Source organism: Pongo pygmaeus, chromosome 3, assembly GCF_028885625.2.
Source record: "Pongo pygmaeus isolate AG05252 chromosome 3, NHGRI_mPonPyg2-v2.0_pri, whole genome shotgun sequence".
Taxonomy (NCBI): Eukaryota; Metazoa; Chordata; class Mammalia; order Primates; family Hominidae; genus Pongo; species Pongo pygmaeus.
The window spans coordinates 15,206,419-15,221,245 of record NC_072376.2 but is presented as its reverse complement, the minus strand read 5'-3'; the positions used below and the strand labels follow the sequence as shown (position 1 = coordinate 15,221,245).

The 14,827-nt window shown below is 35.2% G+C and overlaps 1 protein-coding gene across 3 annotated transcripts in view; it reads left to right on the top strand.

Moving 5' to 3' along the window:
- TAPT1 (transmembrane anterior posterior transformation 1) overlaps positions 1-14,827 on the top strand; it is a 66,109-nt gene that overhangs the window by 41,027 nt on the left and 10,255 nt on the right. For all 3 annotated transcript variants that reach the window (XM_054484570.2, XM_054484569.2, XM_054484568.2), the window contains 4 exons: positions 6,729-6,809; positions 10,155-10,264; positions 11,654-11,713; positions 12,104-12,172. In XM_054484570.2, the coding sequence (XP_054340545.1) occupies positions 6,729-6,809; positions 10,155-10,264; positions 11,654-11,713; positions 12,104-12,172 (320 nt within the window). The remainder of the gene's footprint in view (positions 1-6,728; positions 6,810-10,154; positions 10,265-11,653; positions 11,714-12,103; positions 12,173-14,827) is intronic.

Here is a 14,827-nt window from a genome sequence, read left to right as displayed (position 1 = left end):
TTTACTAGGTTTTCTTATCTCTGGTTACTGTAATCACAAGATGTTTGAGATAAAAAATTAGAAACATTTGTGTAGCACCATACGCTACTTTGAGAAGCTTCTTAATAGTCTAGAAATTTCTCTGAAGTGGGTGGTATTTTTCCATTTTATAGATGTGAAAACTGAAACACAGAGAAAATAATTTGACTTCTCCACCGTCACATAGCTTCTAGGAGAACTATGACTGTAAATCTCAGATTGTCTCTAAGTCCTTAGCTTTTTTAGTTATTATTTAGTTATTATTTACTGCCTTCGTTCTAGTCCTAAAAAGTGTGAAGGCACAAAATTTTTGTGCCTGGAGTCATTGTCTTACATAGTTTTTGAAAGCCAGAGCCACATAGCGTGGTGGATCATGGAGCCCCCAAGAACAGTCCCAGGGGCTCTGCCAGGGAGTGTGCTCAGAGTCAAAAGTGTTTTCACAAGAATATGAAGACATTATTCATCTCTTCTGCCATGGTGACATTTGCACAAGTCATGAAAAAATGATGGTGTTTTAGCATGAATCCAGACAGATGTACAATAGAGAGGACCCCTAAAGGAACCTGGCTTGATGATGTCCTTGAGGAAGGAGGGGTGTGTTACAGGGGAGGCCTGCAGTCCGGTCGTAGGTAAGAGCACACATGGCTCATCCAAAGCAGCGCTTGTCAGACTTTTTGGTCCTGAGAACCCTTTTACACACTTTAAAAAGTATGATGATCAGCCAGGCGCAGTGGCTAACGCCTGTACTCCCAGCACGTTGGGAGGCCGAGGCTGGTGGATCACCTGAGGTCAGGAGTTCAAGACCAGCCTGGCCAACATGGTAAAACCCCGTCTCTACTAAAAATACCAAAATTAGCTGGGTGTGGTGGCAGGTACCTGTAATCCTAGCTACTGGGGAGACTGAGGCAGGAAAATTGCTTGAACCTGGGAGGCGGAGGTTGCAGTGAGCCAAGATCGTACCAGAGCACTCCAGCCTGGGTGACTAGAGTGAAACTCTGTCTCAAAAAAAAAGAAAAAAAGTATGATGATTCCAAAGCACTTTTATTTATATGGATTATGTCTCTCACTATTCACCATATTCGAAATTAAAACTGGGAAATTTTAATAAAAATATTACATGCTTACAAAAATAACATTTCAATAAAAAAGATATTTTATAAAACAAAATTTAGTAAGAAGAGTTTCTCAAGTAATGCTGGAACAGTTGGATAAAGGTTAAAAAAAAAAAAGAACTTTGGCCCCTCCCCTGCCCAAGAAAATTAATTCATGGTGGTTCATAACCCTAAACATAAATGCTAAAGTTATAAAACTTCTAGGAGAAAATATTCACAACCTTGGTCTAGGCAAACATTTTTGGAGACTACACAAAAGGTACTAACTGTAAAACAAAAGAGAGAAACTGGACTTCTTCAAAATTAAAATGTGTGATCATAAAACTTAAAAAGTAAAAAGACCAGCCACAGTACTAAGAGAAAAGATTTGAGATGCATATATCTGACGACAGATTTTTTTTATTTTCTGAATATATAACAAACTATACCAATCAATAATGAAAGGACAATCCAGTTTTAAAATGGGGAAAAGGCTTGAACAGACATTTCACAAAAGAAAATCTATAAATGTCCAATAAGGTCATGAAAAGCTGCTCAGCATTATTAGGGAAAATGTCACTGGAGAAAGACAAAGCCATAATGAGATAGCACTGCACACCCTCCAGAGTGACTGCTCTTGTAGCCTGACAGTGCCACAAGTTAGGATATGGATTAACTGGCACTCATGCATCGATGGTGTGAGTGTAAAGTATTACAACTGATGTTTTTGGCCATTTCTTATACAGTTAAATGTTCACCTGCCCTGTAATTCAGTGCTGGAAATATATTTCCTCAACAGGACTTGTTGCAAGAATTATTATGGCAGCTTTGTTCATACTAGCCAAAAACTGGAAACAACCCAAATACCTATCAATAGGAAAATAAACAAACTGTATATCCATACCATAGAATACTACTTAGCAATTAAAGATAAAAGAATGAACTCCTAATATTGTCAGCTATGTAGGTCTCAGAAGCATTATGTTGAGCAGAAAAGCCAGACACAAAAGTGTATATAATGTATTATTTCATTTATATGAAGTTTATGATCAGATAAAATTCATTTATGATGATAGGAATAAGAGGTTGTTTGTTGGGCATTTGGATTGACTAAGGGGACTCAAAGGAGCTTTCTGGATGATGGAACTTCTTTCTGTATTAAGGGCTTGGTGTCACAAATTATGCATTGATCAGAACTCATCACATTATGTACTTAAGATCTGTGCATTTCACTGTATGTAAATTTTACCTGTATCTGTATATTAGACAAGGAAAATAATGGCATATGAATATGTTAAAACAAACAAGTTATAGGAGATTTGAAAACTAAGCAAGGAGCAAAAAGAACAAATGGAAAACTTGAACATAAAGCCTAGATGATTCTATGAGGCCATGCTAGACCTGACTCTCAAAGCTCTGAGAGGCAGTTCACATTCTTGCTGCTTACTAATGTTCCTCACCTTTCAAGTGCAGATTGCCAAGCATCATGAATTAGAAATGAAAGAGGAAGGAGGGAAGGTACTAAATTATAGAATACTTTGCTTCAGTAGTTAACCATAGAGTAAACTGATTCAACTGTAAGAATTTCGTTTGTTGTGGAAACCATGTTTTTTTTAAAATTAATTCATATTAGTAACCTCCTTTGGGTAAGTGCTCTTTATAGAGCCTTAAACTAGACACGCAGATCTTAAGTTTTAAGGGTTTTCAATCCTTGTGTATAAAAGCCTCAAAATTATGAGGGGGAAATTGTGAATGTTTTTAACCTTATGGCCAGCATGTTGATGTAATTAATACCCCTTTTCATTTTTATAAACGGGTTCCCCAGAATTCCAACCTCTTAGCTTAGAAAGATTAGGTATTCAATATTTGAGTTTTAAGAAAACTCTGGAAAAAAAAATGATGCAATGATCAGGTATGCATATCAGTTTACAAGAAATTTGGACTTTATTTTGGCTTAAAATGGTTACTACTTAGCACCAAAAAAAAATTACTTTTTGCTGTAAGCAAAGTAGCTCATATTACAATGCAAGGTGGTCTGCATTGTACCCTTTAAGAGTTTTATAAGATATTAACTTTACCCTAAGGCAGATTTTAAGACCCTTCTCAAGTAAGAAAAAAAAATTCTAGGCAACATTCAGCTATTAAAATGGAAAGATCGGAAGTCACCAAGAGGTGCTTTTTACTCTTTATATGAATATGTTGCCTTCTTCATATGCTTTAGTAGTAGCTACTTAATAAGAGCCAGTCAGGAGGGATACTCATATCGACTAACTTTTTCTTATGAATTTTCCTATGAATTTTTTTTCCATCAGAAGTTGAGTTGCCAGATATGTAGTGTAAGGTTCAGTCCTTCATGCTGGTTTAATATAGAAGACTTCATGGAGAAATCTGAGAGTAACTTTACCCCTTTCAGTGGTAGCTCACTGTATATTTTCTTTGGAGGAATTGCCTGAGGACATGTGAAAAGTAGTTTAGTTAATAAAACCAGATTTTTAACAAATTATCCTTTTCTTCACTTCATTTTAACATAAGCGTCAGCTGAATGTGGAACCCCAGCCTTTCTGGGTTTGCATTCTTGAGATGAAGAATTTTAGATAGTTTTTTACCCATTGGTAATGTGAACTGTGCATTTAGAAAGGTCCTTCAGGAGTTAGGTTGTCTGGAGTAAGCTTATAGCTCGCTTAAGACTCTTAGAAGCCTGCAAACCTGCAATAAATGTGGATGTTTGTTGGAAATAGTCACTTATTTTATATTTAAAATGTGACTGCAAATATGTTAAAGTATATCCCTGTTAGTGGTAATATAGCAAGGAAAAAGCTTAATAACCTGAATATCAGAAATATTTTAAAAGCATTCATACCAATGTTTTTAAGCTTCTTAATAAAGGTTAGGAGAAAACATTCCTAGAAATTTTAATTTTTAATCAATGTAAGAGTTCAGTTCTAATCCGAACCCTGACTATTCTGAAGATGAGATGGTATAAATATGTTGCTAATTGCATTATTTATGTAATATATATTCGATTATCAGTATCAGACTCTGTTATTCTCATAAAAATTTTATTTCTTTTTATATCTTACTTTGGAGAAACTTAAAAGTTGAGTATTTTTTAACTCAAATTTTAAAAGTCAAATCTTGATTTTATAATGTCTATGTAAAACATTTAAATGTAAAACTTGTGAAAGTGTAAGAATAAAACTTTCAAAAAAATCTTCACATAACAGCCTCATTTTTATAGTTAGATATAGTTTTGTATCTTTATCTTACCAAATAGAGTTAATTTTTATGGTGTCACTTTTTAATCTTTAAGCTTGCCATCCTTCACATCCTTCATCTTATAAAATTGCATTCATTTACCAAATTTATCCATTTTTATTAATCTCTATCATATTTTGAAATAGTCTGCTTTTCTAAAATTTGTTTTGGGCCAGGCACAGTGGCTCACGCCTGTAATCCCAACACTTTGGGAGGCCAAGGCGGGCGGATCACCTGAGATCAGGAGTTGGAGACTAGCCTGGCCAACATGGTGAAACCCTGTCTCTACTAAAAATACAAAAATTAGCCGGGCATGGTGGCATATGCCTGTAATCCCAGCTACTCCGGAGGCTGAGACAGGAGAATCGCTTGAACCCGGGAGGTGGAGGCTGCATCCAGCCTGGGAGACAAAGCAAGACTCTTGTCTCAAAAAAATAAAAACTTAAAAAATAAAATCTGTTTTGCCCTAAATACACCTTTAATGAGATAAGTTTTTCCCCTTTCATCAGTATCCTTAGAAATGAAATTATTGCAGATTTTCTCTATACTTGCAACTGCCATATGTCCAAAAATCAAATACAGTTAATTTAAATTCGACAGTAGTTTTGCTTTGTTAGAGTTTACAAAAGTTACTTTGGCTCATTTCAGATAGTGTTTTAAATTTCTCAAGGCCATTTATTTTCAGATAATTCTGTAATGAAGCAAGTCTATATTATACATGTTTGGGAAGTATCAAAAATAAATACATTTCATTGTTAAATTCATTTAAGGAAATTAGAAAGGACAGCACACATATAGGTATAGCTTGGTGAATAATTCTACAGAATTCCAATTAAAGATACACTGGTAAATTTAACCCCATGAATTAAGATCCACAGTTAGCTATAGTAACAAAGAATATATTTTGTGTCAGACTTTGATGGAACTTATTCTAGAGCAGACTTTTCTTAGTTTCCTTTAACCTGTATCCTCTTTTGAAGTCACAGAATAAATTAAACATGTGATCTAGAACAAATCAAAACAGGTGCACCTGAAAACTCCACATGGACTTGCTCTGGTGCCCTGCCTCCTAAGGAGGCATCTCAGTGCTTGGTACCTTGAGCCTCACTGTGCCCTGAGCTCACACTCATAATGAATAGTGCTTCAGCTTTAGAAATAGGAAGCGAGTAGTGCCCACTGGGCTTTGAGGGAGTGAAGGCACAGCTCAGACCCATCACTAATAAGGAGCTGAGCTACGCTGAAAAAGAAGGTACCAGCAACTGACTGGAAGAGCTTAAGGATGTAGGGAAGGTACAGAGAGTAAAGGCCAATTCACTTATAGAGAATGAAATTTTGCTGTGGAATAAAAGTTTGCATCACGTTGCTAGAGAATAATGGGGAAAGGTGGAAGTAAAAAAAGAGAAGCAAAGACAGTCCCATGAAGTACATCAGGATGAAACTGAAATTCAGAGCGCTTACAGGAGGTGCGCCATGGCTGAATGATATGGGTGAGGCTTGCATTTACTGAGGCAGTGGGAAAGTAGGGAAATGACAGCAGACTGTAAAAAAGCTTTTGAGATGGGTTGTTAATATGAGTGATTGTTTCTGGTCACAGCCCCCACTATTACATCGGCACACATACATGGGTGTGCCACTCTTACTGCAGACAAATTTATTTCCTCCCGTTTCTTGATTACACGGTATCTAAGACTATGAGAAAGTTAACAGCTTAAAAAGTGAAATGTGTACACTGGCCTTTAGCAAGAATTCAGTGATTTGCTTTTATTAAATTCCTTCCACCTAATCTCAGCACACAGTTATTAGTCTATGGTAAATATTATGAAGCCCAATTTGGGGTTATTTTCCCTCAAGTTCTACATACACCCCCAGAAATGCTAGTGTAGTAGCAGGATTCTGTCAGCTAAAGGACTCATCAGTTCAGTAATTGTGTACTATTTACCAGATTGGAAATAGTCTGGGATTTTACACAAGGATTTTGTTACCCAGTCTTTCATTTTACTCTTTGCTTCTATTTTTTCTTCTGTAAAATGGAAACAGTTGTCATATGTCCCCAAAGCCCATTGGAGGAACCTAATGACCCAGTCTGAGCAGTTTGATGGTTTGAATACTTTTTGAAGTTTATAGAAAACTGGAATTTCCATACTAGAATTATGTTGGCAAAAGAAGTCAATGGCTTACGAAGGTAGCACCAGCCTATATATACACACGTATATACATATATCTATATAAAGTTGTATATTTATAGACATTTATACATCGTCTAATAATTTCATCATGTTCTGGCTAAAATAATTATTTTATATATGTGCTTTATTATGTTGTTTATATATACTACAGTACTTATGTTGATTTTTTTTCTTTTAGATATTAAGGAACGATTCACAAATTATGTACTTTTACTGATAGTTTGTCTAAGAAACATGGAACAGTTTTCTTGGAATCCAGGTAACTCACTCTTAACAAAACAGTGTCTTATAATTTTACTTCTAAGCCAAAATCATTCTTTTACATGGAATAAAATGAATATTGCAGAAAACTTCAAAAGACTTTGGCTGTTTTACTGTTTGGGTATTGGAGAAACAATCATCTGTCACATAATGACCTTCAGTCAACAATAGACCACATATACAATGGTGGTCCCATAAGATTCTAATGGACCTGAAAAATTCCTGTCACCTGGTCTCCTAGTGTGCTTTTCTGTGTTTAGGCATGTTTAGATACACTTACCATTGTGTCACAGTTGCCTACAATATTCAGTATGGTAACGTGCTGTACAGGTTTGTAGCCTAGGAGCAATAGGTTATACCATATAGTCTGGGTGTGTGGTTATACCATCTAGGTTTGTGTAAGTACCCTCTATGATGTTAACACAGTGACAAAATGGGCTAACAACACATCTCTCAGAATGTATCCCTGTTGCTGAGTGACACATGAATGTACCTGTTTCAGTAGAATGGATTGGGTATGTTTTCTGTGGTGTGGTGGGATGCTGTCATTTTCCATAAACTCCTCAGTGTCTCTGGAGCTGTATACTCAGTAGGTGAGTGCGCCCTGTTATGCCTGGCAGCTCTGAGCCTTTTGGTTTTTAACTGTAGTGTACTTTAATTACCTAAATCCAGAAAGATCGTTTTCATCTTAGGGGTTAACCAGGAGAACCTTTGCTCTTCCGTAACATTATCTTTTACCCATTGATTAGCATTTTATATAGGGATAAATTAAATATAAAGTAAGGTGGAAATTTTGCTACTTAGGTGTGTCTCTAAATTCAGGCTGACAGGAAATAGTCAAGACTCCATAAATTTTCATTATCAATTCAGTTAGCAGACATTCACTGAGCATATGCTAGTTTCTAGGCACAAGGGCAGGCACTGTGGTAATGTAAAAAATGCTACGACATTTGTAGGACTTACAGGCTAATTAAGGGGAAATGGGTAATTATAATGCTAAGTGAGCTAAGTGGGAAATGATCAATTTCTCAGGTATCTCAAGTAATTTAGAGTTTTTGTTTGAATGTCTGACATTTTTGTTGGAATCTCATTCTTAAAGGATGCAACCATGTTTTGGATTTCATTTATTACTCCCAATATTATATATGTTATAGGCATTTATTAACTTCTTCTTAATTTATTTTAATTCACTGGTAATTTTCAAGTAACTGAAAAATCAAAAACATATAAAATGAGAGATACGCTCTTGGAGATACATTTTCAGAAGTTTTTTTCATAGAGAAACCATAAGATTAAATGACATCTCACAGCAGCTCGAGTAGGCTACCTGGCTTGTGGTGGAAAAGCCTCTTCCTCCGTACACACAGCTAGATTCTTTTGTGTACCCAGATTTGTTTTAGTGAATGGTGGTATATTTCTTTATAACTAAGTCACCTAACAGGGTGTCCATGAAGGGCAGAAGGGGGTATGTGTCACTGGTTCCAGTAGAGTACATGTAGGATCAGCAATTCCCAAAGCTGAGTGGTTAAACCAAAAGACAAATAGTCTTTATGCCTCCTAGACAGCTGGATATTTGAAGTCATATTCTCATTTATACTGTGACTTTTAATAAATTATCTTGCCTCGTTTGTTAGTACTATGGCAGATAATATGATAAACGGAGCACTTGCTTTTATTGATGAATTCACCGTTTTCGCTCTTGTTTTAGGTTTTCACTCTTTTTTTAGGTTTATTAAAATTTCTTTAAAAAAAAACACCAACAAAGTGCCATTTATGGAAGGTTGCTCTAAGTGCTCAGGGTCATGAGGAACATAAAAACAGCACTAGCCATTTTGTATGCCAGGCACATTGCTGTGCACCATTATCTCATTCAGTTCTCATAATAATTAAGTGTAGACACTTACTATCCTTACCTTGTGGTTGAGGAAGCTGGAATTTAGCTCATTAAGAAACTTGCTCTTTGCCAGTGATGTGGATTAAAAAAACTTGCCCACGGTAATATAGCAGTTAGTAGCAGAGCTTATCGGTGAAAGAGGTCCCTTGATTTCCAAAACCTGATGTGATGCCAGACTCACAGAAGCTGTCTACACTGTCAGCCAGGATAGCCCAGCTGTATCGTCTCCATCCCACCCTCTGGCTACCTGGGTCTTGAGTTGCTGTGGGTCCTTGTCAGCATTTCTCCCTATCTTTTTCTTGCTGTGTCCCACTCTTACATTCTTTTCCAAGTTCTTAGGAGGTTGTCTGTGGGTGTGTTTCATCAGGTACCTGGTACTGAATTGGCATTAAAAAATTTTTTTTATTGATGCATAATTTGCATAGTTTGGGTATGCAAGTGATAATTTAATGTATTCATATAATTTGTGAAGATCAAATCAGTGTACTTGGGATATCCATTACCTTAAATATTTGTCTTTTTGTTAGAACCAGTCAAATTCTTCTCTTCTACCTATTTTGAAATACACAGTAGATTATTGTAAACTACGGTTACCCTATTTATCTATCTAACACTAGGTCTTATTTGAATAGACATTTAAATGTCATAATGGTGAGCAAATTTATCAGGCTAACATCTGTATGACAGTGAAACAAAGGATTGATTAATATCTTTACGTTGTAGTGATCAAAGAAGGAGAAGACTGCTCATCTACAAAGACTACAACACATCTCTTCTAGCTATTTAGTGTCACATTGAGGCAGCTATGGAATTAAAGGATTTTCTAAGGAACCTGCTTAATCTAGTCATCCCATCAGCATGTCAGCACGTAGGCTTCGTGAAGGTAGAGGCTCTCTGCTAAACCACCGGAGCCCGCATGTAAAGCAGTTCTTGGCACTTAGAAAGTACTGAATAAATATTTGGGTTTTTGTTGTTGTTGTTTGAGATGGAGTCTTGCTCTGTCGCCCAGGCTGGAGTGCAGTGGCACGATCTCAGCTCACTGCAACCTCCACCTCCCGGATTCAAGCAATTCTCCTACCTCAGCCTCCCAAGTAGCCGGGACTACAGGTGCACGCCACTATGCCTGGCTAATTTTTGTATTTTTAGTGGAGACGGGGTTTCACCATTTTGGCCAGGCTGGTCTCAAACTCCTGACCTCAGGTGATCCAAAATGCTGGGATTACAGGCGTGAGCCACCGCGCCGGGCCTGAATAAATGTTTGTTGAATGAAGTATCCTTTAACTTGATACAGTATAGCTCTTTTGATAAAGGTTATAATTGAATGCTAGTTCATCATTTACTGAAAATGCTACAGTTTTTTTCTAGAGATTTCATATTTCTCTAGTAGCCTGTGATATGGATTCTGTTCATATTAAGATATTTCGTTGTTTTTCTTTTTTCTATTTACAGATCATCTCTGGGTGTTGTTTCCAGATGTCTGTATGGTAATTGGATCAGAAATTGCCGTGGATATTGTAAAACATGCCTTTATCACTAAATTCAATGACATTACTGCAGATGTATGTATTTTGATATGCACTTCAATGTTTAAAGTTTACTTCTGTTGCTTAATTTTTAAAAGTTGTAGAATAATAGCAGTTTGTTAATACTTTAAAGTAAGAATTGTAATTTTAAGTTTCTAAAAATTATTACACTATTGAAAGTATTCTGTTTTAATATTAGGCAATGATAATTCCATATCTTGGGGTAGAAGTATAGACCAGCCAGTAGTCGAAGTGACAGTGTCACTAACTCAAAATCATTCTGATCAGTTAACACTGTCATAATCTGTTTAAAGACTTTAAAATCACATTGTTTCTATTTTAAAACTTAGACCATCAAAACTTTTCTCTCTGGCTAGGTTTTTAAAATATTTTATATTTAAAAGTTGATTTTTTTCCACGATTATGAATAGGTTCCTGCTAAGTTTTAGAAGACGAGAGCCTACATTTTTCTGGTGAAAGTGTTTAAACTTTGAGAAATTTGTTTTATGTTCTAACCAGATGTTCTGGATAATTTCTAGAAATAGATATGTGGCTATAGATTTATTGCATATAAAACGTAAGAAAGTTTCCTAATGTATTTCTCATTTCTGCCTCAGTCCCAAAATAAATAATAGCTCCACAGTTTTCTAGATTTTACTGGGTGGTACTTTTAATAACAGTCTCACAGTAATATTTGTTTTATTTCAACAGGCAATTATTTAAAATAAAATGCAGTTGCAACAGCTGTGATTCAATTATGAGTTTCTGAATGTTTTAATGTACTTAAAGTAAATACAGTTTTGTACTTTTTTGTAAAGCACTGATAAAGTAATTTCACCATTTACTTTCTCAGCTTTCTTAATGCAGAATGATTCCCTTTTCATAGGATCATTTATTTAGCATCTGAAGTCAAAATTAATAGGCTTGATTGAGACACTTGTGCAATTTTTAGTGGTAATGATCATTCACAAGTGCCTTCATATTTACTATGTTCCCTAACTTAGTTTTATGTCTTTTTCAGCATTCATTTTTCTCAGAAGACATTATTATGATTAGACAAACAGTAATTTTTTTAAACTATTCATTTAATTTAAAATTTCAAAATTATTTTATATACATTACACTACTTAAAATAGTCACTCTTCCCCAAATTCTAAACTCTCAGGATCATAGTCATTGGATATTTATTCCCCTTTAAAGAAAAACGTTTAGAAGATCTATGAATGTTAACAGTTCAGGGGAATTGAGGTTACATTTTACCTTTACTGTAGGAAAACAAATAAGGAAATTATGCCCAGATGTCTGCTTGGTTATTAGCACTTGTTCCTGGTTAATTATTAAATGTTTTTATTAATAAAGTCTAAGTCTTTCCACATGATACATTTTTACTATATTACTTAATATTTCATTCTTGTTTGTCTTTAGGTGTACAGTGAATATAGAGCCAGTCTTGCTTTTGACCTTGTTAGCAGCCGACAGAAAAATGTGAGCATTTATCAAGGGCGTAGTCTGAAATTAACAAAGGCATAGTCTGAAATTAACTGAATAATGCTTAATTTAGCATGAAATATTAACTAAAGGAAAGCTACATAAAGCTGCCTACTTATCTCTATTCTCAACAGTAAATAAACATTTACAAATTAAGAATAATAGTAATACTTAACATTAAGTAGTGTATGCTCTTTGCAGCATTTTAAGTTATTCAACTTTGTATTTAAGACTTCTGAACATTTGGATTTCCACATCATTTTATAAGTGCCAGGTTCTGTTCTTGCTCCATAGCCTCACCTGTTTAGAACATAATAAGTGAATAGTACTTTTAAAACGCTGTTTAAATCCCATAAATCTGAATCTTTTGCTTCTTTCTCTGTTCAGGCATACACTGATTATAGTGACTCTGTAGCACGGAGGATGGGCTTTATTCCTCTCCCACTAGCTGTTTTAGTAAGTGCATACTTTTTAATGTTTTTTGTAACAAAGTAGCCATCATTATAGAATATTAATAAATGGGTTATTGATATGATTGTTTCAAAAGGACTTGATATAAAAATTAAGGGTAAATAACTTGGAAGAAAATTTTGTTTTAAATTATAGCAGTAGCTTATATATCCAAATATCTATTGGTTGAGCCATCCAATAGATAAGTGATGCTTAGCTGTTTTATGTAAATGGCTTTCCTAACAATGAGAATACTCTTTTTTGCTTATTCGTTTAGTAAAAAATATTTTTTAATGGAAATATCTGAGCACGGGCATTAACGTGGCCATTGCAACACATATTCATGGAAGTATAAATTAATCCAGTATTTCTACAAGGCAATGTGATGGTATCATGCTTTAATTCAGTCATTTCATTTCTAGGAATTATCCTAAGGAAATAGTTATAAAAGATACACAATGATTTATGGGCACAGCTTTGCATTTCAGTGACATTTGTAATAATAAAAATTTAGAAACAAACGAAATAGGTTAAAAAATTATGGTATGCCCAAATGAAGACATATTCTCTATCAGTGGTAATTAATACTTTTTAAAAATTGTCCAAACTTTTTGCAATGAAAATTCCTGCTTTTATACCCAAGAAGTATGTATTTTTTTTACTTGGGAGGCTGAGGCAGGAGAATGGCATGAACCCGGGAGGTGGAGCTTGCAGTGAGCCGAGATCGTGCCACTGCACTCCAGCCTGGGCGAAAGAGCGAGACTCCATCTCAAAAAAAAAAAAGAATAAAAAGAAATACGTATTTTTTTTTCAAAAGTACTACTGAAACTTACTAAATCAACCCTCAACAAGTTATCAACTTTGAATATTTAAATGAATTGCCCAGAACAGGCTTGCAAATAGTTTCTAGCCAGGTTAGGCTATAATAATGTTAATTAAGAGGATTTGTTTAGCCTGGCTTAGTGGCGTGCACCTGTAGTCCTAGCTACTCAGGAGGCTGAGGCAAGAAAAAATATATATTTGCTGGCTGCACTTATATTTGATTATGTTCTTTCTTGACTACCTACTCTAACATCAAAACAGATGCAACCAGCTGGGCACGGTGGCTCACACCTATAATCCCAGCACTTTGGGAAGCTGAGGCAGGTGGATCACGTGAGGTCAGGAGTTTGAAACCAGCCTGGCTAACTTGGTGAAACCCCATCTCTACTAAAAATACAAAAATTAGTCAGGCGTGGTGGCAGGCACCTATAATTTCAGCTACTTAGGAGGCTGAGGCAGGAGAATCACTTGAACCTGGGAGGGAATGTTGCAGTAAGCCGAGATCGCATCACTGCCCTTCAGCCTAGGCAACAAGAGCAACACTCCATCTCAAAAAAAAAAAAACAACAAAAACAAAACAAACAAATGCAACTGTCTTTTTTGCCAAAGGACATCTAGACTTCTATAGGTGCAGTCTCATGCAAATCAACTAAGAAATGTGTAAAGAAAGTGAAGGTCATACCAGCTATATTTTAGACCAGCTTCCTTGACTTTTTTTAGATGACAGATGATTAATAGGCTTAATGCTATTTAAATTTCAGTGTGCCTTTACAGACAACCACATCCCTAAACATTTTTAATTATATTAATAGCTTGCTTATTACATCATAATATAGCTTTCTTTTGCTTTGAAAAAGGAATTCCTAGAATTTTGGAAAAATGGAGGCTTCTAAATAATAAAATTGTTTGTTAAAGGCTTAAGAGATTGATAAAATAGAATACTAAATATTTCCGCATTTGTTTACTACAACTAGAAATATGAAACATACAAATATAAGGATAAACCTACAAGGCCTGATTTTTTTTTTTTGTAAGGATTGGTCAAATGGTTGGATTTAAATATGATCCTGCTTTGCCAAATAATAATTGACTTATTTGTCTAGTACTTGTCAGAAAATTCATAGTATGAACTTTTTTTGATTTAGTATTTAAAAGTTTTTCTTTGATCTTTGTTTTATTCTTTAAATGAGTTTTTAGGGCTGTTATACCAAAATATTTATGAATAGTTAATAATTGACAAAACACTTTTGGAACACCTGCAGTGTGCTGAAAGGGGGTTATATAGTTAGGCAGAGATCTAGTGGGCTTCGTTCCATAGCACTTTGCTCACAGAGCTTCGTTGTGTGCCACAGCTTTGGCGGGCATCCAGGAGCCGTGAGAAATACATCGAGGCCTCTGTGACAAGTTAATTCTTTAATTAAGGCACAAGGATGGCAATTTTTTCTTCTAAGCATTACATTGGATCATAAAATGATTTTATATCCGAAAAAAGGAAGAAAAAATGTGTATTAAAGTCTCATGGAAATTAGACTGAGTAAAAGTTAACTGATAATATGCTAGATAAAAGTATAGTTATTTAAGCCTTAAATGTGATCATTGGTTTGCCTTTCATATTAATGAATAAAATCCTGGAGTCGTGTTAACTTCAGTCACAATTGCCTATACAGTAGACATTACCCTGTAAAGACTATGACACAGTTGAGGGCTTCCATTGTCACTTTTCTCATAGTGAGAGTTTATTGAACATATGACAAGCCACTGCCCCAGCTCTTCCCTATTGTTCTTTTATTAAAAGCATTTTTAAATGTCTTTTTAAATGTGTACCATTATGATGTTTAT